General features: G+C 41.9%; 1 protein-coding gene across 6 annotated transcripts in view; it reads right to left on the reverse strand.

Moving 5' to 3' along the window:
* Window positions 1–3,264: 3,264 nt before the first annotated feature.
* DHX57 (DExH-box helicase 57) overlaps window positions 3,265–25,325 on the reverse strand; it is a 58,186-nt gene continuing 36,125 nt past the window's right edge. For 5 of the 6 annotated variants that reach the window (XM_078056210.1, XM_078056209.1, XM_036066151.2 and 2 more), the window contains 11 exons: window positions 24,703–24,799; window positions 23,546–23,719; window positions 22,720–22,920; window positions 21,234–21,510; window positions 18,877–18,972; window positions 18,485–18,568; window positions 15,886–16,020; window positions 14,930–15,004; window positions 12,882–13,016; window positions 9,851–10,051; window positions 3,265–7,919 (listed from right to left, as the gene is read on the reverse strand). In XM_078056210.1, the coding sequence (XP_077912336.1) occupies window positions 7,776–7,919; window positions 9,851–10,051; window positions 12,882–13,016; window positions 14,930–15,004; window positions 15,886–16,020; window positions 18,485–18,568; window positions 18,877–18,972; window positions 21,234–21,510; window positions 22,720–22,920; window positions 23,546–23,719; window positions 24,703–24,799 (1,619 nt within the window). In that variant the 3' untranslated portion in view covers window positions 3,265–7,775. The remainder of the gene's footprint in view (window positions 7,920–9,850; window positions 10,052–12,881; window positions 13,017–14,929; window positions 15,005–15,885; window positions 16,021–18,484; window positions 18,569–18,876; window positions 18,973–21,233; window positions 21,511–22,719; window positions 22,921–23,545; window positions 23,720–24,702; window positions 24,800–25,325) is intronic. The other variant, XR_013441658.1, reaches the window with a different exon arrangement.

Below are 25,325 nucleotides of genomic sequence, written 5' to 3' on the forward strand. Positions count from 1 at the left end.
ATAAATGGAATCATACCATATGTGGTCTCTGTGTCTGGCTTCTTTCACTTAGCATTATGTTTCTGAAGTTCATCCATGTTGTAGCATGTATCACAGGCTCCTTTTTGAAGGATGGAATAATATTCCATTGTGAATATACTCCTTTTTGTTTATTCATTTACCATGGATATTTGGATTGTTCCCAGTTTGGAACTATGATGAAAAATGCTGCTGTGAACATTTGTGAGAAGTCTCTGTATGGACATATATTTTCATTTCTCTTATGTGAAATACCTATGAATGGAGTTACTGGATTATGTGATAAATTATGTCTAACTTTTTAAGAAACTCAAGCTATTTTCTAATATGGCCATACCATTTTACATTCCATCAGCAATGTATGAGGGTTCTAATTTCTCTGCACCCTTATGAATATGTGGTACTGTATGTGATTCTAGAGGTTATGAAGTAGTATCTCATTGTGGTTTTCATTTGCATTTCTCTGATGACTAATGATGTTGAGCATCTTTTCATTTGCTTCTTAAGCCATTTGTATATCCTTGGTGAAATGTTTACTCAAGTATTTTGCCCGTTTTTTTTTTTTTTTTTTTTTTTTTTTTTTTTTTAAAGATTTTTTATTTATTTATTTGACAGAGAGAAACACAGCGAGAGAGGGAACACAAGCAGGGGGAGTGGGAGAGGGAGAAGCAGGCTTCCCGCGGAGCAGGGAGCCCGATGTGGGACTCGATCCCAGGACCCTGGGATCATGACCTGAGCCGAAGGCAGACGCTTAACGACTGAGCCACCCAGGCGCCCCTTTTGCCCGTTTTTTAAAACTGAGTTATCTACTTGAGTTCTAAGAAGTCTTAATATATTCTAGATACAAGTGCTTTATTGAAATATAATTTGCAAATATTTCCTCCCAGTCTGTGGCTTGTCTTGTATTTTCTTAATGATGTTTTTAAGCTGCAAAAGTTTAAGAAATTGACTAAGTATGATTTACCAATTTTTTTTTTTTTTCTGTTATGGATCATGCTTTTGGTGTTTGTAGCTAAGAACTCTGCCTAACTTAAGGTCACATAGATTTTCTGGGGTTTTTTTTTCTCTTTTTTTAATTTTTAAAGTTTATTTATTTTAGAGAGTGCGTGCAATTGGGGGGGAGGGGCAGAGGGAGAGAGTCTCAAACAGACCCCCCACCCCCACCCCAAGCGCAGAGCCTGAGACGGGGCTCCAGCCGACAACCCACGACCTGAGCCGAAACCAAGAGTCGGACACTTAACCAACTGAGCCACCCAGGCGCCCTCCAAATACATTTTCAAGAGAGAGTAGACCATAAACTTATTCCCTACAGCTACTTTTTTGGTGATATGCAGATGTTTGCTCACAATGTTTATTTTTTTTCTCCCCCTTCTTCCTCCACCTGCTTCCCCTTAACAATGTTTGAAGAAACACACCTAGGGGCGCCTGGGTGGCTCAGTCGGTTAAGCGTCTGCCTTCAGCTCAGGTCATGATCCCAGGGTCCTGGGACTGAGCCCCACATTGGGCTCCCTGCTCAGCGGGGAGTCTGCTTGTCTCTCTCCTGCTCCCTCTGCCCCTCCCCACCGCTCATGCTCGCTCTTTGTCACTTGCTCTCTCAAGTAAACAACAACAAAAAGGCACACCTAATTGCTGAATGAGATGAGATCCTTAAAAAGCAGAATTAAAAGACTTGGTCAAAGTCATTAGTATCCTTCATTTTAATTTCAACATATAGGCATCTAGTTTCTTTAGAACCTTCAAAGGCTCTTGCAGGGGGTAAATTATGCTCCTGACTGAATTTATTCAAGTAAACTTTATTTCTTTATTGTCCTGTTTCTCCTGTGTCCCAATTTATCTTTTTTTGTTTGTTTTTTGTGTTTTTTTATATTTTATTTATTTATCTGACAGAGAGAGACACAGCAAGAGAGGGAACACAAGCAGGGGGAGTGGGAGAGGGAGAAGCAGGGTTCCTGCCGAGGAGGGAGCCTGATGCGGGGCTCGATCCCAGGACCCTGGGACCATGACCTGAGCTGAAGGCAGCCGCTTAACTGACTGAGCCACCAGGTGCCCCTCCTGTGTCCCAATTTATCTTTGTATTCCTAGCGTGGCTGACACATAGCACCTGCTTAAAATGTTGGTTATATTGAAATTATGAGCATAAATGTGGGAGGAATTTCTGCAACCCCAATATAGGTCTCAAACTAGCCATGTAGTACACATTAGTTATAAACTGGACAATCAGCCTCCCTGTTAACTAATCAGATTGCATGTTTCAATTAATCCATCTTAGCCATGCTTACTGTGGAAAAGGATGGTATAAAGATTTATGGGCCAGAAATAATGGGGACAGCTGGAGCTTAAATGGGAACGTGCACAGGTGAATTTCAGAGGCAGAAGGGTGGCATTAACAGAAACGTCTATAATTACGGATTATTTTGTGCTGGGTCTATAATCGATGGATTAGTTTCCTCCTCATATGGGGTTGTCCCTTGGTGCCCATGGTATAACATGGCCCCTGATTTGTAAGGACATCTGTCTTCTTTTTTTTTTTTTTAAGATTTTTATTTGTTTATTTGACAGAGAGAGAGAGACAGCGAGAGAGGGAACACAAGCAGGGGGAGTGGGAGAGGGAGAAGCAGGCTTCCCGCTGAGCAGGGAGCCCAATGCAGGGCAGGACATCTGTCTTCTAAAGAGCATAACACATCTTTGATTTTCAGTCTGGTAATCTTGCTAATAATCAAGTCCTAAAACAAACTGATTTTTTTTTTTCCAGTTCAAACGATAGGAGAAGGGTTACTGAGCCTAGAAATTATAGTTCCTAATTAGGTTTCATGTTAGATTTCAACATTTTACAGTTACCTACCTATAGAGCTATATACTCCCTTCCCCCTTCTTAAAACCCTACTTGTGTTATATCATATCGGCCAAAGTCTACTAGGTTGGACTCTGTTCAAATAACAGAAAGATAAAGTAAGGGTGTGTGTATTTCAGACATCTTAATGTGGGCCTAAGAACTTGAGTTCTGCAGTGGAAAATGTTAACAGTATTAGTGTCACATACAAATTGTATTTTCAAAACACATGTTTTAACCTATTTTCACATTTTCAAAATAAGTGGTATTTACAAAAATGAAATTTAATGCTAGAACATGTTTTTAAAGTAAATATATCCTTACCCATCTGTACATGGCTTTTCCCATTTGTACATATAATTTCCTCACATTCTTAAGTACTCTGCATTTGGTAACAACATGATGGACTCATACGCTCTTATTCACACAGTACATGTTTATTAGAGTTGATTTAGGCATAAGTTTCAGAGACCACTGTGGGCATAATTTATATCTGATTAGTAACTAATAGCTAGACTTTTTAAGTAGTCACCTATCTCATTTTGTTTAAAAAGGTTTTCTCCACCTTGGCACTACTGACATTTTGAACTGGATAAATTTTTTTTCGAGGAGGATCCTATGCATTGTGGGATATTTAGCAGCATCTCTGGCTTCTAACAACTAGATGCCAGGAGCACACCCCAATCCCCACTCAGTTGTGACGTCTCCAGATATTGCTAAATGTCCCCTGGTGGGCAAAATTGCCTCCAGTTGAAAACCACTGGTTTAAAACAAGCAAAATATACATTTTGTTCTGTGAGGAAACTTCTCTATAGTCTTTGTACATGGTAAGATCCTGTATTGTAGTTAATCAACCTCTATGGACAAATAAAGTCTTACTTGAACGGTTAACATTCTTTTGTTTTAATACATTTGAAACTTAAGGATGGAACGAGGCAAAACTTATTAAAAGGGGACTCTCAGGAAGTAAATGAGTCTTTTTGGCTATGTTATCCTGTCTTGAATCATTTAGAAGAAAACCGGCCATGGATAATCTCCCCTTTATAAAAATAAGCTCATTCGACTTGGAAGGAAAATTAACTCCTTCAGGCCATTCTCAGTAAAACCTAGGTCGGAAGAGGTAGCAGTAACTGCATTTTTCTGCATAAGGAATAATGATAACAAAAACCTTCACTGTTTGAAATGTTTCTGTTGAAAATGTTTATTAAATACATTATGATACCATATTTAGGAATATTGTATTTGTAATGTCAGGGTTATCATCCTAAACGCTGATTTTCATTGTTGGTATCTACGGGAAGTTGCCTTTTTAAAAAAAAAGAATTTATTTATTTATTGAGTGAGAGCGAGTGAGCGAGAAAGAGCCCAAGAGCAGGGGGAGGGGCAGAGGGAGAGACTCTTAAGCCGACTCCCCGCTCAGCGTGGAGCCCGACACGGGGCTCGATATCACCACGCCGAGATTGCGACCTGAGCCGAAATCAAGAGTTGGACCTGAGCCACCCAGGCGCCCCTGGGAAGTTGCCTTTTCAAACAAATCCCTCATACAAATCATCTTTTGTTGCGATTTGTTTCTTTCCTAGAAAGTTGAAATACAGGTGGAGAAATCCAGTAAATGGATTCCAAGCCATCCTCCTCCTCCTAGCTCTCACTGGGGCACTGTGTCCTGGCTTATTTACTCAGTTAGCTGGGTTGGAACTGACTCAGGAGTAGACTCGGGGATGGCCCCCATTCGGCAAAGACGGGGCAGAGGCTGAAACGTCTGTGGGAACAAGTTCACGTTTGGGCTGCTCTCCTGTATCTTTATGAAATATCGATGTCACCCATTCCTGGTGGCTCATATATCAGGCGAGTGATTTCCAACACAACTCTTTCTCTGCTCTTTGACAAAGCAAATTATTAAGACATTTAAGATTTTAAAGCACCTAAGGATTAGTGATTGGCTATAAATCTTATTTAAGACTAATCTCTTTGATATATGGTTTTTGAGGGGGGGGTGGATAACTTAGAAATGGCAAGAAAAAAGTCTCTCCTGGTAATGACTCATCGTGGTTAATGGTTTACACAGTCATTACACAGCTTTACATGTGTGAGACTTAAAAAGACATGGAAGCCGGTCACTCTGGAACAGTCTGAAACTATTGCTGTGACACTACATTGGATTAGCTGTTTCTATAGTTTCCACCTGAGGCACCGTACTGTGTGTACTCAAGTATTGACTAACACAGTTTCACGATCAAGATCTAACTTCTGAAGACAGTAGCTCACCCTGTGTTTATTAACTGGCTAAATATTTTAAGCCAACTTTCCCCCTGCATTTGGGAGAAAACAAGCCCTAGGAATTCCGCTTAATTCTAGCACGACTGAGGAGGAAAGAGCCAGCATCTGCCTAGGCTTGTTTAAGCACAATGGCAGTGTGAGCATAATTCTGCTGCCCCCAGGGATCCTCATTTCTGTGGCAACGAGGTGACACCCACAAGGGACCCTCCAAGTGTGACGCCTGAGCTCCCCAGCTCAGCCCAGCCATTGAGAAACACAACAGAGTGCAGTTTGCAAAAAGCCAGCCTGGGCTGCCTCTGAAAACCACACCCTTGGTCCCAATTTGCTTACATTTGCTACATTTTAATTTTACAAAGTACTTTCACAAGGTCTTATTTTAGGATAACCTCTTAGGGACATACTCAAGCCACCGCCTAGAAAGGAAAAAGAACATTTACCATATGCCTACAGATCCACAGCCTGTGTGCTTTGGTATATTAGTTAAACTGCTCGAATAACAGAGTGGGAGGATAAAAGACCAAAGTTCAATACTTGTCAGGGAGTCTGAATTATAATATTCAGATACGGAACTCAAGGAGGAAGAAGACAAAGCTAATGCTCTGCCAACCTACGACCACCTCTGCAAGAAAGAATGTTTACTACTCTCATTTCCTGAGAACTCCCCAAAGACACAGACTACAAAACCCTAACGCAGACTAATTTTCTAGCAAGTACTTTACCAATATTGTTTCCCAGCTAGATTCCAGCAAAACAAATACTTGAGAAACATTTACAGAATTCTCCATAAAATTAACATTAAACGCGGACCATCTTGCTGGGGCTTAGAAATCTGGTTTCACCTTAAAATGCTCTACAGCATGCTGATCTTCAATTGCGAAGAAGTAATCCTGTTTCGTTTACTTCGTAATTTTAATGAGGGGGCTTAAGTTCAGTTTTGGCGGGGAGGATTTTCTTATTCAGTGTCCTCAGTCAAGGCTTTCCGATCTTTTCCACATTCTGGCACATCTGTGGAATGAGTTGTGCGTTTGTATGTGGCTGCAAGTGACCAGCCTGAGAATAACCTCCCCGAGGGGAGCGATTTCTCAGCACTCTGGATGGAAAGTTCTCTCGTTTCTCTTCTCCCCGCTGTATCTCTGCTGCAAACCCGTGTGGAAGGCTGCGGGTCCAGCTGGGCAGGTGGCTCCAGCTAGGGCGGCCAGCATCAGTTCCACTCTAGCACCGAGGGTCAAAACTGGTTCAATAAAATGTTTTAGAGGGTGAGTGTGGTCTTCTCCTTCATTTCTCCTGAGCAGTTGTGTAACGTGAGCCTTGTTTCGGTAGCAAGTCAGAACTTGAATACTGTGCGTGCGTGCTATGCATGTACGTGTTTTTTTATTTAAAGTGATGACATGAATCTTTTAAAATACTATTTTTAAATAGTATTATTTTAAATATTTTAAAAATACTATTTAGAGTCTAAGCTCTTCAAGTGCGCCAAAGCTAAACACGCTTGATAATGACCATTTTGGACAGTCCAGGAGGTTTCCTGAAAATGTAACTGAAATAATACTGTGAAAAGTGAACTCCCTTCACTGAGGTGGTTCTGCTGATTAGTTTGAATTCCATCTATAGCATGAAATCTGCAGTGACTCTACCTGAGTGCCAGACAAACATAAGAATATTTTTTCTACTCAGCTCTTTGGGATGTTTCCTGGCCACATGGATAAATGTCCAGAGAAAATGTAAATGTATTGACAGTTTTTCAAAATGCTAGCTCCCCATTCACCTAAGTGGCGGGTGAAAACAAGCAGCCTCCTGGAAGATATTTTTATGGCTGTGAATCTGACACTAGCAGGGCAACCTTTTCTACCTCGACTGTGCCAAGTCCGCTCGGGGAAGACCATCAAAATTCCCCGCTGGGTAATGTGAAATGTGGCCATTAGAGCTGGGTGTGTTCCTAAGAGAGAGCAGAGACTCCTAAATGGAAAACCGAAAACAAAACAAAGACACCTAGACTGTTCTGCTTTTGAGAATAAGAATGGTAAGGATAAAACCAGCTTGCATTTTAATAACAAACAAGAGCTCTTCGAGTTTGTTTTTTAGGCTGAACTTTAATGAGTAAAAATAAAAATCCCTTACAGATTAAGTTTACTTTGTAGCCAATAGCCTAAAATGAAATTTTAATTTTTCTTGCTCACGATTTTTTTTTTGTCCTTCTCTGTTCTAACTTCTTTCAGATGAGCCTTTATGATAGAAAAAAACATTCAGTACTTCTCCTCATGCTCCTATCTCACCCTAGTAAAAAAGCAGGAGAGAAAAAAATACATAGATTAAAACAGAATCGTATTAAACATTCATTTTTGTATGATGAGGTGAATTTCATTCATTCCGGGATAGTCACAGAGAAAAAGACAGGCAAGCTGGTTTTTAGACTGCCTCGCACGGACGCTCCAAATTGTGCAGGGAGTGTCCCTGTTCTGTCCGAAATACAGAAGGTCTGGGAACCTTCCCTAAGTGTGTGTGGGGCCTCAGCTGACTGCACAGTGCCTGCCCTGGGCTCCTTCACCAGGGCAGCCCAAGCACAGAGCCTGGTTGGAGGTAGAGGTGCTGCTCTTATTTCCCAGGTGAGCAAGAAGCAGGGGAGTAGCAAGCACTCTCCTAAGACTGGTCTTTACTGTGTGGTGACAAGTTTCACAATCATGCTGATGATCCGGGATCCTCGAGGACATGTACACAGATCTATGCTTGGGTTTTTTATCTTATCCTGGAGAAGCTGGTCAAGTTCGCAGCGGAGTTCCTTTACTAGTTCAGCCACCTGAAATGAAAGTTGCAATGTGAGCAGTGATTGGGTCAACAGGGGAGGAAAGGTTATTAAAGGAAATGTCCCACTGATGATTATCATTATTCTAGATTTCTGGTAGTAATTTTAACTCCATGCGGGGGGGAAGGGGGAGGAGAAACTAAACACATATTTATTCTAAAAGGGCTTCTAAAATTTCTTGATGCAGCTATAAGAACATTTATGCAATATCAGCTCTGCAATATAATAAATAGGGTCTATTATATATATATATATTTTTAAAGATTTTATTTATTTATTTGACAGAGAGAGACATAGCGAGAGAGGGAACACAAACAGGGGGAGTGGGGGAGGGGAGAAGCAGGCTTCCCGCTGAGGAGCAGGGAGCCCGATGCAGGGCTCCATCCCAGGACTCTGGGATCATGACCTGAGCCGAAGGCAGACGCTTAACGACTGAGCCACCCAGGCGCCCCAATGGGGTCTATTATAAAAACGCTCCTCTATCACATCTCATTTAAAGAAAAGATTAAATCTGGGAGAATGGCTTCTACGTAGTGTTCTGCATATTAAAGCCTGGTCAACGTTTACAATTTGCTCCAAGGGGAGAAGCAGGAAAACGGAGAATTAAAAATGCTGGATATTAAACCAAAAAAATCTGTAGCTTTGGGATACATTTGATGCTATCATGGGAAGAAATAGCTCCACATTTTTTTATGGCATTTTCTTATGCTGATGTGTGGTGGGCACTGGAGCTGTCCTCCCAACGTGGTTTGCCGCTCCCCCATCATTTGGCAACCATGCGGTTTGCACCCTGACCCAACTCAAACAGGCTCATGCCATGAGCTTTGCCAGAGTGAATAGCTCAGATCATCTGGGCCTTAGAGTTTATGACATTCCTTTGGCCATAGAAATTGATTTAGGAGAGGAAGTTTCTTGTCTCCCCTCCTGGACAGTACGCTGCCGCACAAATGGGAGGCCTGGGGCTACGGCAGCCATGCTGCTACCATGAGGTCAGCCAGGCTTTTGTTGTCCTTGAGCTGCTGAATTAAACCAACCCTGCCTGGCCTTCCTGACCTGTTCCGTGCAGTACGGCAGCCACCTGTCACACGTGGCTAATCTAATGGCCTGTTCAAACAGATGTGCTGTGAGTGTAAAATACACCCCAGATTTTAAAGATTTAATATAAAAAAACAATACATCTCAATAAATTCTTATACTGATTACATGTTGAAATTAAAACTTTTTAGCTATATTAGGTTAAATAAAATTAATTTCACCTATTTTTTACATGTGGCTACTAGAAAAATTGAACTTACATATATGTCTCACATATTTTTATTGGACTATGCTGCTTTAGACTTTATAGTTAAATGTGCTGATAAATTCTCTTTAATGTTTGAGTTGGTGTTTCTGCTTCTTGCTACCTTTCTGCCAGATGCAAATGTTAAAATGAATTTTTCTTTCCTAAACATATACTCCCCCTTAAATGTTTCTGCAGAGATTCCAATAGTGAATATGTGAGACCTGAGAATAAAAGAATTCAGACCCATTTCCTTTTTTTTTTTTTTTCTTAATGGTAGTGGTAGAACCAGGGTGATTTTTGTTTATTTTTGCTCATCTGTATTTTCTGATTTTTCTTTGGTGAACATGTGTTATTTGTACAACAATTAGGAAGGTCCAACATCTCACTCATGGCTTCTGCCCCAAACCCTTCACACCAGCCCATCCTGGGCTCCCCTCCCCGTGCACTGCCCAGTCTCTCACTGAGCCTCCAGCCCGGGCCTCGCTCCTGTCAGGCCTGGGTCACAGCCTGGGTACCCCCCCACCCCCCATAGTTCACTTTTCCTCAGCTCTGTTGTCTGTGGCGCCTGAAGGAATGCCCTCTACTTCACAGCATCAAAGCCCCTCAGGGCCTGCGCCTCACAGACAGGCCCGCTAGCCCTTACCTGATGGGAAGCAGCCGCAAAACGGATCCAACCATCATCCAAGGACACTACAAACTCCCCTCTCTGAAGCTGCACACTCACTTGGCCTCCCCCGAACAAGACCAGTGGGTACACGGACACCATACTGCAGTCTCGGATGAACACCCGACTAGTTTTGATCTTTTCGTGGTACACCAGGTAGGGGCTGTCAAAGTGTCTGACCTGGAACAGAAAACCTCAGATGACGACACTGGCAGCCGGAGGGGAGCTCCCCCCATTCCACGGATTGAAGTACCACCTGTCTATGAACGACTCCCCAAATTCTCTCCAGCCGGTACCTGTCCCCCGAGTCCAGGCTTCCACGTGCAGTCGCCTTCTTGACGTCTCACTTTGGATCTCTAATAAGCATCTCGGACTTTCGTTCAAAAGGAATTCTTGATTTCCCCCTCTTTACGGTATTCCCCTCCCGCTCAGTACATGATGTTCCCATTTACCTTGCCGCTCACGTCCCCAATTTAGAAGCCATCCTCGACTGCTCTTTCCCCTCACTCCATCGAAATTATCACTAGGGCCTGTCGGTTCTCTTTTCTAAATACATAACGAACTGACATATTCTCCCCGCCGTGACAGCTACCACCTCAGCTCAGAGCATCACCAACTCGCACGGACCACGGTCACGGCTTCCTAAGCGCTCACCTGCCTTCTGTTTTACCCCTTCATGGTCTCTTCCCCTCCAGCAGCCACCATGATCTTTTAAAAACCCATGCACAAAAGCCTGCAGCGACTTGGAGGATAAAATCTGAGACCCTTACCATGGCCTCTGAGGCCCCCCACAACTTGGCCCAGCACAGCGGCTCCTCGGGCACCTCACAGCGCACCCCGCCTGTCCCAGCCGCCGGCCTGTGCCCCCGGAGCGCGCCAGTGTGCTCCCGTCTCGTTTCCTCTGCCGGAATGTTCTCTCCTTAGATATCTCCATGGCTCGCCCTTCACTGCATTTAGGATCTGCTCAGTCGTTTTCTCCTCAGATGGTTCTTCCCTGACCTCTCTCGGCAAAATGGCCCCTCTCCTGTCACTCTCAACCTCTTACTCGGTTTTCTTTTTCTTGATAGCATTTGTCACTAACCTGAGGTGATCTGTTTACTTATTTCTTGCCTGTCTTCCTCGGCAGAACAGAAGCTCCCTGAGGACAGAGACCTTGTCTGTCCAGCTCACCCACTGCCCTCCATGGCCCACAATCGTGCCTGGCACAGAGGAGTTGCTAGTAGATACTGAATGGATGCAGGAATAATTTGGATTCATTGCATGACTGTCATGGTAAACTCAGAAGAGGAGGAGTAGAGCCAGCTCAGTCCTCTAGCTCCTAAGTACGTGTGCAGCTGAGAGACCAGATGACCTCTGGGCCTCAGATTCTTCTGGGCTTAAGGAGACCCTTTTCATGCTCTGCTGACACATTACTCAGTAGTTGCAGGGGGTTGACCAGCCCTAACACTTCAAATTCTCTTCCTCTGTCCTCCTGTCCTCTTTTGCTCCATCTCCTCTCGAAGTTTTATTGAGCATCTGCTTTCGGCTAGGCACCACGCTAGACACTGAGAATACAAAAATGTATACCATACAATTCCTGTCTTTAGGAATTTCACAATTCCACAAAGGAGATGTACCACAAACCATAAAACAATGTGATAAGCGCAACAGTGGATAAAATGCACGCCACACAATGGTGGAACCAGAAATAAAGAGCAACTTTGAGGGAGAGCTTCTTCATGGAAGCTCGAAGGCTAGGAGCCTGCTGAGAATGAGAACATCATTCCAGGTTCTGAGGAAGTGTGTCCAATGTCATGGCACACAGAGGGACCAGGGGTAGGGGGGGAACGGTGGGGGACATGGTATAGGAGGGGCCAGGTGCACAGGATCCCAGGAGCGTTTGCAGGAGACTCCATGTAGGAAGAGTTCTAAGCCAGGGAATGATGTGACCGAATGTGTGTTTTGCTAAGTTACTTCTGGCAGCAGGACTGTAAAAGGCTGGAGAGGAAGGACCGGAAGTCAGATCGTGACAGCACTTTCGGGGTTTGAACTGAGAAAGGGATGGTGAGGAGAAGGGGAGGAGGCCCATCTGAGAGTGTCGTTAGGGGCAACTGCTGGACCTGGGGTCCAAATGGACCGGAGTAAGGAGAAGAGCGGCAGGGTCTCTGTGAGCGCAGGGTTCTGGTTGGGAGGGTGCCGTTCACCAAGACACGGAAGACGGGAAGAGAAGAGGGAAGTGGGAGATAGAGTCTGAGGTGAGTGGCAGGCATCCGGCTGATGATCTCCAGCAGGAGAGCTCCGAAGAAGCCCAGGCCCAGAGAGAGATCTGGGGCTCTGTGGCCGCTTGTAGGTGGCCGTTAGAACCACAGTGCCATGCTCTGGTGCTTCGGGAAGAGTAAGTGCCCTGTAGGGAGAAAATGAGGACTAAGGACAGAACCACTTTTCAGAGCAAAGGAACCAGTCAAAGAGGTGTCGGGGGATGATCAGAGAGAATGAGAAGAAAGTGGCATTTCAGGAGCAAAACCACATCAAAGATAGTTTCAGGAGGACGGGAGGTTAGTGCTGTCAAATACTACACAAGAGTCAAGTCTGAGGAGGACCAGGGCGTGTTCTCTGGGTGTGACAAGGAGGCGATGCGTAACCTGTGGGGAGGTGAGCGGAGCGGCGGGAGCAGAGCCCGGCAGCTGCGGGAGGAAGGAGCACCGAGGCAGTGTCATCAGTAAGGTCAGGTCATTTAAGGCACGCATTTAGGGATGCAGTTACATCCTGACTTCTTCAATCACCACTGCAGAGAAACAATTTTACATCTGAAAGCAGGTTTGAGCATTTTTTTGGTATCCAGTAGAATTTTCTTAAAATGGAAATAGTCTTTCCCCAAACAGTCCAATTTCTAGTCTGTTCATGCTTATTCAACCTTCCCCGTCAGTGGTGCTGCTGGGGACAGAGAATGATAGAAGGAGGTTTGAAGGGACTGTGCTGCCCCCTGCAAGACCTGCCATATGTAAATATAGGTGTACCCCACCATTCCAACCTGATAGTTCACTGAGGAAGGGTGAATGTGCACATATCCATCATTCTTGGTGACAAACTTCAACTCATCTGATTTGGGTTGCATTCTGACAGCTCCGGTACTGGTCTTCTGAAATTTCCCTTCTGGGCTTTTCACCTAAACAACAGGTATTTTGGGGGGGGGGGGAATATATATATATTTATATATATATGAATATATTATATATTTTTTCATGATAGGAAGCATCCCTTGGCACAAAACCAGTCTTGTCTGAATGCTTTTGCTGTTTCTTCCGTTTCCTTTTGAAAGCAGTATAAGCATACTTTCCCCCCTTTTCTGTTTTTGAACCACCAAGAAGTGTGGATGAGGTGCAGCAGCTCTGGGAGACTATACCACACACCAGCCACATGGGGGTGGACAGACGTTGCTACTGGAGGTCTGCACCGAATCTCAGCTGCAGAGATCCAGCTGGGAACAGTGGAGCAGGAATCTGCTTCAATCCTAATCCAACTTTTCCCAATGTATTTCTTTCCAAAAGAGGGAAAGAATTATATGAATAAACACATTGTTTCATTTGAAAAGAAAAAGTTTATGTGCACATATACATACATATGAATTATCCATATATATGTTTTGCAAAAATAATACACTGTTACTATAGAAAGTAACATATTAGGAAAAAAGAAGAAAATAAAGATACCCTGTAATCACATGATTAAGAGATAACTAGCACTATATTTGATGAATATTTTAGTTTTCGGTGCTAGATTTGTTTATATATACAAAGAAAACTATAAACATATAATATAAATAAAAATATACACGTATTGAAACTAATGTAGGATCATTTTCTACAATCTACTTTTTAAACTTAATACATTGAGAACATCTTTCCATGTTATTAAATATTTTCTTAAAACGTAATTCTAAATGGCTATACCTAGTTATGAGGATCTATAATAATTTCACTAATAAATTCCCTATTATTGGTACCTTAGATTGTTTGCAATTATAAACAGAGCTAGAATGAACATTCTCCTAGCTGTATTTTTATGCATACATGCAATTATTTCCTAATCAATAAGTCCTCAGAAATGAAATCTAGAATGGGTGTATCAATTTATACTCCCACTAAGAGTGAGGGGGTTCATTGTGGGGGGCTTCTGACAGCACCAGTATTACAATTTTTAAAAACTTGTGTCACATTGTAATCGCCCAAAGCCCATAGTTTACCTTAGGGTTCACTCTTGGTGGTGTATATTCTATGGGTTTGTGCAAATGTATAATGACATGCACGTATTACGATGGTATCATGCAGAGTCTTTTCATTGCTCTAAAAATTGTCTATGCTCTGCCTATTTGTTCTTCCCAATCCTTGGGGTTTTTTTGGGTTTTTTTTCCTGTCTCCATACTTTTGCTTTAAATGATTTTTTAAAATAAATTTCAAATGGTTTGAAAAGCATGCAAGTACCGAGCAGAAAATGTGCCAGAAATTCATCCGCAGATGTGAACCGAGCATTTAACAAAATGTTAAATGAAAAACAATTTAGCACTCTGACAAATTCATAGTCTTTCTAAGTTTGACAAAGACTGGATAATTAAAACTTAGGTAAAAGTCCAACAGCACATATAGGAGGGTTTTCCAGAAGGCTGGCCACAGGTGGTCCCGTGGCAGAGCCCTGGCTTGTTTGATTTTGTTCTTACCTAACTGTAGTCCAGAGCAGAGGCCGAAATGGAAACTGTAGTAGAATCAAGCGTCTATCTAATATAGAAGGCTGGTTATGCACACGTTAGCTGGCAGGGTGACATCTATGTCCATTTAAATTTCTAGAATGTCATGTCAGAAGGATTAAAAAGGCACCTCATTTTATACAATAAATGTGTTCTTGAACAATGTTATCTGAACAGATTTGGGGAACTGAAGGACTGGAAATGTATACAAAGTTTAAAAGGCTCTGTGTGTCTTTGTATGTATCTCTTTAAGATGATTAATGTGTATGTCTTAACTTATGTCCCTTGGCTACAGATCAAACAAGAAGTGGGAGGAACTAGGAAAAACATTTTGTTACCTGCACTACATTTGGATAAAGAGCAGCACACAGCATTGCTGATATCAGCTTGGGGTTCTCAGCATTTGAGTTTGCCTATGAGAGAAAGACAGCATTGATCTTATAAGTAATGTGGCTACTTCTGTTTGTACCCTGGAATTTACCATTATATTTCATTGGATTTCTATCTTAAAACAAAACAAAACTAAATTAAAATACCTAATTTCTATCTTTTTGCTAGAAAAATTCTTTCTTTCTAAGTAAAAAATAAGTCTACCAGACCATATTCACATAGGACCCATTCCAAGAAGCCCACAGTAACTCTGGGTCTCTGCAAAGCAGTTACAAAGCCAGTGTTCCTAAGGATCAGTGGACAGAGATTCTTGCTCATGAGATGCTCATGATCTGCAGAAAGTACTAACTGCACTGAGAACAGAGAAGCATCAGGTTCATCTTGAAGAAGCGTTCTTCCTTGGTCATATAAAAAAAACTATTCTTGGTTGGAAAAAGGCTGGTGTGATTTAAGAAGACATTATTGAAACATCTATTTCACCTCTCATAAGCTTATCAAGAACCGGTTTGGGGGCGCCTGGGTGCAGCAGTCGGTTAAGCATCCGACTCTTGGTTTCAGCTCAGGTCGTGATCTCAGGGTGGTGAGATCAAGCCCTGAGTTGCTCTCCCCTCTCCCTCTGCCCCTCCCGCTTGTGCTCTCTCTCTCTCAAATAAATAAATAAATCTTAAAAAAAAAAAAAAAAAAGAACTGGTGTGAAATTAAAAAAAAAAAACAATAGTAGCAACAATTAACAGAAAAACCCTTCTGTTTTTAGGAGTGTTTCCTGACACTTATTTGTGGAAAGAAAATCAAGAATTTCACTAAGCCCACTTCTCAGTGGGCTTAAGTAAAAAATTAAGTGAGTTAATATACTACCCATGTGCTAATTAAAGAGAAATAAAAGAACTAACTACACATTCTTTACCTCTTCTCCTGTGGCGTCCAAGATACCATCTCCTCCTTGGGCCCTTTTCTCAATTTCCCTTGCTCTGAGTCCCTCCTTTACAAAGCCTATATCTGATAACAGTTCAGTGAATTGTCGTTTGAGGCTGGCCATTTCCTGAAAGAAATGGAAAAAATTCTTTAAGGCTAGGCAGCAGCAAGTCAAAGAAGTGCAGAGTCTTTACTTCAGTGGATAGTAGTGAGGCTCCTATGGGTCATCAGACAGGTATGAAGATTGTCTTGTCTGGTCATTTCCAGAAGGGCACTTGTTACTTTGACAAACCAGCAGACAGAGTGAAAGAGTTACACAGAAATTCAACCAATTTCGGAAAACCTGAGGATCATTTATTTAACTCTAAATCACAGTTTTTAAAAACACATTCATCGGAATTGGGGTAGGTCTGACTTTACCGGCAATTCTTAGGACAGCAAAAAATACAGTTTACTTTGGACCCCCATTCAAGGTGCTGTGACATTGTCTAGTTTTCCCTACTTACATTTCTGCTCTGGTCCCCTTAGTTCCTCACTGGAGCCCAGAGTGGTTAGTGTTCTCTCTCAATGGATGCAGAACACCCAGCTCAGAACTTACTTTCTAGTACCTTGTGATCTCTCTGGCTCACATCTTTTCCTAGGAATAAGGACCTTATTAAGTGGTTTAGATTTAGACACCCCTTTGTGTAGCTGAGCACAAGTGTGAGAAAGAAAAGAACAGACCTCCTTCTCTTCTGGCCACTGTTCAAATAGAGGCTGTGTATCAGATGATAGGGAAGGAGGTAAGGACAGTCAAAGAACTGAGAGCCAAGCAATACTACCCTGTCTCCTGATGACAGCTTAAGTATTTTCTTGAAATGTCTCACGTACACATGGATAACCTGGCAAAATACAGCTAGGACTTCTCTATCATGACAAGGTTTTAACTGATATCTTAATAAATCTTAATATCTTTAGTGAGAAGAGGAAACTCTAATGGACCTTCCAGATCATGGCAAAATGTACATACATCCTGAACATTCATAAGAAATGTAATCTGAAAGAAATATCACTTTACACTTAAATATTAATGACTTGAGGACATATCTACAACTGCACCTTCCATATAACATACCCTTCAGACCAGTGGTTCTCAACCCTGGCTGCATACTAGAATCCCTGGGTGCACCCAACGACAATAAACAGATGTAACTGGCCTGGGGTGGAACCTGGGCATTTTTATTCATTTATTTTGTTAAGCCTCCTCAGGTGAATCTAATGTGCAGCCAAGATTGAAAATTACTGCTTTTGGTGTCCTTAGAACAAAGCTTGAGCCCGTGTCCTCTCACGATGCCTCGCTGTAGTACACCTCACGGCAGAGGAGAATGAAGGCCAATAGTGGGATGCTTCTGAAGTCTCTTACTTCGTTTTATTTTTTATTTATTTATTTTTAAAAGATTTTATTTATTTATTTGACAGAGAGAGACACAGCGAGAGAGGGAACACAAGCAGGGGGAGTGGGAGAGGGAGAAGCAGGCTTCCCGAGGAGCAGGGAGCCCGATGCGGGGCTTGATCCCAGGACCCCGGGATCATGACCTGAGCCGAAGGCAGACGCTTAACCGACTGAGCCACCCAGGCGCCCCTCATTTTAAATAACCAATTCATTCACTTCTGTGTTTCTTCAGTGAATCTTTACTGAGCGTCAGCTGTGTGCTAAGCACCGTTCCTGGCACTGGGGATACACTGTCGAACAACACGGTAACGTCTCAGCTCTGAGGGAGCTTGTGGGATAGAGAGATAAATAAATAAATGTCAGGTAGGGGTAAGCACTAAGGACATTAATTTTGTGTTCTATTCTAGGACATCTTTTAATAGGAAAGCAAAGTCCTTCCCTTTCCCCAGCCTGAAAATCTCTGAGTAAAACAGATGCTTTACAAAGCTGTGTACCGCCATTACTCTGGCTTCTCCTACCACCGTGGAAAGGTGCCAACAACACTGTCCCAACGGAGGACAGAGCCCTCTCCACTATGGCCCAGAAGATAAGAAACCTTCTCTTTCTTGTACACTCATTATTGACACATCTCAGCCTCTGATGGACATAAGGAAAATGAACAAAACCTGGTTCAGGACTCATTCTCTGCTTTTGTGGAGAAGGTAAGGAGCTTGGCGATGGTCACAGACTGCTCTGAGAATATGATGAAAGCTATGGTCCCTCTCTCCACAATAAAGCACATATGTATAAGCATCTGATTTTGCATATAATTTCAGGGGTTTATGGATCCAGGTTAAGAACGCCTGGTAGAATTCCTGAAAAAACTGACTTCCGGTAAGCAGTAATCTTCACAGTGTCGTATTCTCCTATCCTCCACATAAGTAAACACAGATTCATTGAAAAGAGGAAAAGTGGGTCAGTTGAAAGGTTCAGTGCAGAAGGCCTCATGTCAGAGGATGTAAAACAGGAGTGTGTTTTACACAGCGGATAAAGCCAAGCATATTTCAGAAATGATACTTTTAATGTGAGGCAGGACAAGGGAGACAAAGTTGCAACACCCTCTGGTGTGTGGCTACAATAGAAAAATGAATGAAAACAAACTGCCACAGAAACAACTCACCTGAAGAACTCTTCCAGACAAGAAGTTCTGTCTGCAGTAATTGTAACTTGCACGCATTCCTTCTTTCGTACTTAGCTGCCATCCCTAAATTTTGGAGAAAATAAAAGTGAACTTACTCTTTAGTGCCAATTCCGTTAATATACCTCAGCTATTGGGGCGCCTGGGTGGCTCAGTCGTTAAGCGTCTGCCTTCGGCTCAGGTCATGATCCCAGGGTCCTGGGATCGAGCCCCGCATCAGGCTCCTTGCTCTGTGGGAGGCCTGCTTCTCCCTCTCCCCCTCCCCCTGCTTGTGTTCCCTCTCTCGCTGTGTCTCTCTCTGTCAAATGAATAAATAAAAATCTTTAAAAATATATATATATATATATACCTCAGCTATTAAGTTATATACTTACCTTATATGCTCGTAGAAGAGCCAGATAGTCGCTGTTTGCAAATGCAAATTCTAGCTTTTTCTGGTTAGCTTCCTCTTTTTTATCCCAGGGAGATACCTAAATGAGGAAAACCAGGTTTGAAGGACACATTTTACCTGAGGTTTCTTTCTTTTTTTTCCTTCAAGATTTTATTTTTAAATAATCTCTATACCCAATGTGGGGTTCGAACTTACAACCCTGAGATCAAGAGTTGCATGCTCCACGGACTGAGCCAGCCAGGGGCCCCATGATTTTTGACAAGAATGCCAAGACCATTCAATGGTGAAAGAACAGTCTTTTCAACAAATAGTACTGGGACAACTGAATAGTCATATGCAAAAGAATGAAGTTGGACTCTTACCTCATGCCATTTATAAAAATTAATTCAAAATAGACCAAAGACCTTAATGTAAGAGCAAAAACTATAAAACTCTTATGGGGCGCCTGGGTGGCTCAGGTGGTTGGGTGTCTGACTCTTGATTTCGGCTCAGGTCATGATCTCAGGGTTGTGAGATCGAGCCCCACGTCGGGCTCCAGGCTGAGCGTGGAGTCTGCTTAAGATACTCCCTCTCCCTCTGCCCCTTACCCCACCCCCACTAAAAAATAAATAAAAATAAAACTATAAAACTTAGAAAAAACATAGAGATAAATGGAATAAAGCTTCATTAACTTTGGATCCGGCAATGGATTTTTTTTGAGTGTAGTTGACACACAATGTTACATTAGTTTCAGGTATACAACATAGCGATTTGACAAGTCAGTAATTGATACATTATGCTATGCTCACAAGGGTAGCTACCATCTGTCATCATACAACACTATTACAATATTGCTGACTATATTCTTTATGCTGTGCCTTTTATTCCCATGAGTTATTCATTCTATAACTGGAAGCCTGTATCTTCCACTCCCCTTCAGCCATTTTGGCAATGGGGTCTTTTTTTTTGTTTTTAGGATTCTTAACTATGACAATGGAAGCTCAAGGAACAAAAACTGGATAAACTGGACTTCATCAAAATTAAAAACTTTAGTGTTTCAAAGGACATATCAAGAAAGTGAAAAAGGTAACCCAGAGAATGGGAGAAAATATTTGCAGATCATATTTCTCATAAGGGACCTGTATCCAGAATATATAAAAACTCTTACAAATCAATATTAAAAGATGAATAACCCAATTAAAAAATGGGCAAAGGATCTGAATAGACATTTCTTGAAAGAAGATATACAAATGGGAAATAAGCAAATGAAAAGGTGTTTACTATCATTAGCCATCAGAGAAACACAAGTCGAAACTACAAATTCACACCCCCTAGGATGATTATAATAAAAAAGTCAGATAATAACAAGTGTTGGTGAAGATGGGGAGAAATTGCAACCCTGATAAAAGGTTGGCAGAATGTAATGTGCAGCTACTCTGGAAAAAGAACTGGAAGTTCCTCAGAAAGTTAAATATAGAGTTACTATTTGATCCAGTAATTTTACTCCTAGGTATATACCCAAGACAAATGAAAACATATGTCTACATAAAAACTTGTACATGAATGTTTACCAGCAAAGGTGGAAACAATCCCAAATGTCCATCCAGTGCTGAACGGATAAACAAAATGTGGTACGTCCACACAAAGGATATTATTTGGCAAAGGAACAGAGTACTGATCTGTTACTATGTTTTAGTGCATATGTTACCTGTTACTATGCTGTAACATAGATGCACCTTAAAAGCATTATGCTAAGTGAAGAAGCCAGTCACAAAAGACCATATATTATATTATTTCATTAATGTGAAATGTCTGGAAGAGGTAAATCTATGAAGACAGAAAGCAAACTGGTGGTTGCCTAGGGCTGTGGTGGATGAGGAATTAGAGGGGGGAAGGGGAGTGACTGCTAAGGGGTTTCTTAATGAGGTCATAGAAATGTTCTAAAACTGACCATGATGAGGACCACATAAAATTACTGAATGTACAATTTAAATGGGCGAATTATATTTCAATAAAGCTGTTAAAAAAAAGTGGTCCAATGTATTTACTGCCTGTTAAAATCATGCTGGGGCGCTTTTGTTTGCTTGCATTTTCTGATTTTTCTTTAATGAGCATGGTGGAGCAGATACAATAAAAAGCACATTTAGGTTATTTCAATAAGTTGGATCTTCAGTTCTTAATCTTTATTTGAGGCATGGATTTCTTTGAGGATCAGACAAAAGTTATAGACATTGCGACCTAAGACTTCCCATCTATCATCCTCATAAGAAAATGTGTGGGCAGGCTCACATAACCCTGAATCCCCCCATGGTCCCCTCAGAGACCTCTGGACTCCAGTTTAGATGAATGTTGTTTACTTACAAAAGGAGACTTAAAAGCCAAACTGGCAGCAATGGTGAGGGCAGGATCCAGACAGCGGAAGATAGACCCAAACAGCATCAGTTTGCCGATTCTCACATCCACGGGCAGAGAGGCCAAGTGATACCCTAGGGGGGTCAGCTTTTCATCTGGAGTTAACGCTCCTAAGTCTCGTAATCGTATTTTTGAGGCACGGAGAGAGTCAGTGTGTGGCGGCTCAATGAGCCGAGAGAATACAGACTGGAGATTGTGAGTGCTAAACATCTCTAAAATTTTAATTCTACAAAAAGAAAACAAAATAGTAATTTGTCCATTTTATTTCTGGAGAGATGACACAGAGGAGTAAGCTTCTTTCTTGAATGAAAATAGTTGGTAATTTCCCAGACATACGCTTTCATAAGCCAGACAATGCTAAATACATTTTCTTTTTCTTTTGGGGGGGGAGGGGCAGCAGAAGAGGGAGAGAGAGAATCTTAAGCAGACTCTGAGCTGAGCATAGAGCCCAAAGTGGGGCTCGATCTTCCCACCCCGAGATCATGACCTGAGCCGAAATCAAGAGTTGGACACCCAACTGACTAAGCCACCCAGGTGCCCCTGAACTGTTTTTAAATCGTATGTACCATGTAATTACATTTTCCCCTCTCTCATCCTCCCTCATGGGTCATTCAACTTCCAAAACTTTCTCAGATCTCTCCGCTCCTCTTCATTTGCACTGTTACTACCTTAGTTCAAAGCAACTGCTTGCCCAACTTCTTAAGACCTGACTGTGGACACTTAAAAGCAGGGCCTGAGTCTTGTATCCTATCTCTAGTGCTTACCTCAACCCCTGGCAAATGGAAGGCTTTCAAAATATACCTGCTGGATAAAAGGAGAGCTATAACTTCTTTGTACTAGTGACTTTTTGCTTTGGGTTATTATTTTATGGGCATACTCCCTCAAAGCAGTGACTGGGTCAGAGGGCATGGGTTCTTACTAATGCCAACCACATTTTCAGAAACGTTGAACCAAAGGTTGCCCAGCTTCAATAACATTGAGTTCAGTCATTCATTCATTAAATCCTATTTTATGAAATTTGTTCTTTTTTGTTCATCAGGTAAATAAGGGTGTTTCTCAAGTTGTTTTTGTTCACTTTGCTCTGATAATGAGGCTGTAGATCTTTTTGCCTTTTATGATTTAATATGGTGTTGCCAATATTACACACAATTGGTGTAGGAGAAATTTCTTGATAAGTTAGATTACTTTCCTGAGTTACAAATGTATTCTTAAGCTCTATTTTAGGGCCATTCTTTGCAATGTAAGAGATCTTCATGTGCAGAAAGTTAAAACGAATGGTAAAGGCAACACTGAAGAGCTCTTCCTTTGCAAATGAGTGAATTCATCCATGTCCACTCTCAGCAAAATGTCTCCTACTAAGAAGAAGAACCCACGGGACTTCGGGTGAGAAACATGTAGACCTTCCGGAAGCCAGAACACAAAGATCAAGGTGTACCTCAGACACAGCTGTTCCAACGGCACTCTTTGGATCTCTGGCAGCTGCTGCTTTAACAGCTGGTGATTGAAGTGATGGCTGGTGAATAAGTGGAAGCAGACCCCAGAGGCAACCCGGCCCGCTCGACCCTTTCTCTGCAGAGCGTTGGCTTGAGAGACAAAAGTATCCTCTAGGCTCTCCATCCCTTTGCTGGCGTCGTATCTACAGAGAAAAAGAAAATGGAAAAAGGAATTATTTTATAAAAACATGGCTAAGACCCTGCTTAGCATGGACAGAACAGATGCACGACCTTACTTCCACTGAAGGACAAGTGTCCTGTGTGTTCTCGGGTAGTTCAGTCTGTGGTGGGAGCACACAGCGTGAATTTCAGTGGCATCAAATGTTGGTGAACTACATACAGTTCCTTTATGCGACCTTTTCTTTTTTTCTTTTTCTTTTTTTGTATTTATTTGACAAATAAAAACTATATACTTAAGGTGTACAATGTGATGTTTTGATATATGCGTACACTGTGAAATGGTTACCGCAATCAAACTAATGAACACATCCATCACCACCTAGATCACCTCTTTTTCACTCAAGCACATGTAAAGCGTATGGAAAAAAGAGAGGAAAAATAATTACTTCCAAGGTAAAACCTGAAAACTTTCCACCACCGTTTGACTTTGAGACTAGGGCCCCGGTACAGAATCACTCATATATACCCACGTAGTTTTCCTAAAACATTTTTCAAACGGCAATCCGTGTCGCTCGAGAGCATCGTCATTGACATGTCACTCTCACTGAGGCATCTTTAACCCTCCTCTACTGTGCCAAAGGAGAATACCTCTTCTCTTTCATTTTCCCAGAATCAATGACATAGACAACATCGTCGATGGTTATGGATGTCTCAGCAATGTTGGTGGAAATTATAATCTTTGTTACACCCACAGGGGGTTTTACAAACACCGCCTGCTGCTCTTCACTGGATAAAGACGAATGAAGTGGGTGAACCACACATCTGAAAGGAAAGAGAAGCACATTTAGTGTCCTAGCACTAAAGGCTGAAATTGGATTCATGGTGGGTGAATTTCTATTAAAATCAGCAACAGGACTCCAAGTATCAGCAGCTTCTCTACAATCTGCCCTTCTAAATGGGAAGGTTCCTTCCAAGCCTTACAAAACAGGCACTCAGTTCTATGAACTAGAAACCTCGCACCACCTTGGGAAAAACTGGAGGGTAACTCAGTAGTAAATGATCAAGAAGGACTATAGTTGCTATTCTACAAGTAACAAGCCTAGAGCACACTAACAGTAGAGAATCGTTTTTCCTCTGTCTTTAAATCCAGAGAATAAGAGGCAGTGATGTATGCTCAGATGCTTCGTTCTTGTATTTCTAGGGAGCGTTCAACCCTTCAGGACTTGTCCCCTTGGGTATGAAAACACACATCTTGCTACTGGAAAAGAAACTGTAACAAATTACTTTTTTCTCAAATGGCAGCATTTCTTTTCTTTTTTTTTTTTTAAAGATTTTATTTATTTATTTGACAGAGAGACAGAGAACACATAGGCAGAGAGGCAGGCAGAGGGAGAGGGAGAAACAGACCCTTCACTGAGCAGGGAGCCCGACGCGGGGCTCGATCCCAGGACCCTGGGATCATGACCTGAGCCGAAGGCAGCCGCCTAACCGACTGAGCCACCCAGGCGCCCCAAATGGCAGCATTTCTTTGTTTTACTCACACTGGCTTCTCCCATGCCCCCTACGTGGCAACTGAAATCACAGGCAATTTTGCTGAGTCACTATGCTAAGTGAAGAGAAATATTTTTATTTAATGGAATGGGAATGATTGCTTCCCTGGAACAAATAGGTCTGTCTCCTTCCAGCTGGCATGCACAAACATATTCTTGAGGAGTGAAACCAGGGTCTAAAGAGGGTGATGGCTGTCAGAGACCATTCTGGTTAGTCATCTGGTTAGTTAAGGATATGGAAAGCAATTAACTTACCGATGACTGCGTCTGTTGTTGAAAAGAGAATTAGATTGTAGCTGTTCATATAGCATTTTGATTTCTGCTAGTCCCGGTAAAAATACAAGTATAGCACCTGGGTACATAAAAAGAATCAATGTGATAGATGCAAAAAAGGAAAAACTAATATGGACTATAGAGCTATTTTAAATTTTTAAAAATGTAATAATCTGAGATTTTTTCCCACTGCCAATTTTCTTTGTAAAGTCCCCAGGGACTTAAATGGATAGCAGTGTTTTTCATACATTTTCTGACTTAACTCCAAAATGAATGGGGTATTATTATCTTTCCACAAGAGGAAAAACTGAAGTGTAGAAAAATATAATACCTTAAGTTATACAAGAATCATTACCAAAGCTCTTTAAACATACTTCTACTGTGCACTGGGCACTGACATTGTTTTTCTAGGAGGAGTTATCCTGCTAATCTTGTAAGACAGGAAGACTCTTCTATTAGTAAATAAAATCCATAAACATTTCACTAGAAATGAGAAAAAGAAAATACAATTGGCTGGCCAACCTGAAAATCTAAATTCAGATATATGGTGGAGAGGCAGCACATTAACTAACCATGACATATTAACAGTTTATGGGCTTTTAAAT

The sequence above is a fragment of the Halichoerus grypus genome, chromosome 10 (assembly GCF_964656455.1).
Source record: "Halichoerus grypus chromosome 10, mHalGry1.hap1.1, whole genome shotgun sequence".
NCBI classification, from domain to species: Eukaryota; Metazoa; Chordata; class Mammalia; order Carnivora; family Phocidae; genus Halichoerus; species Halichoerus grypus.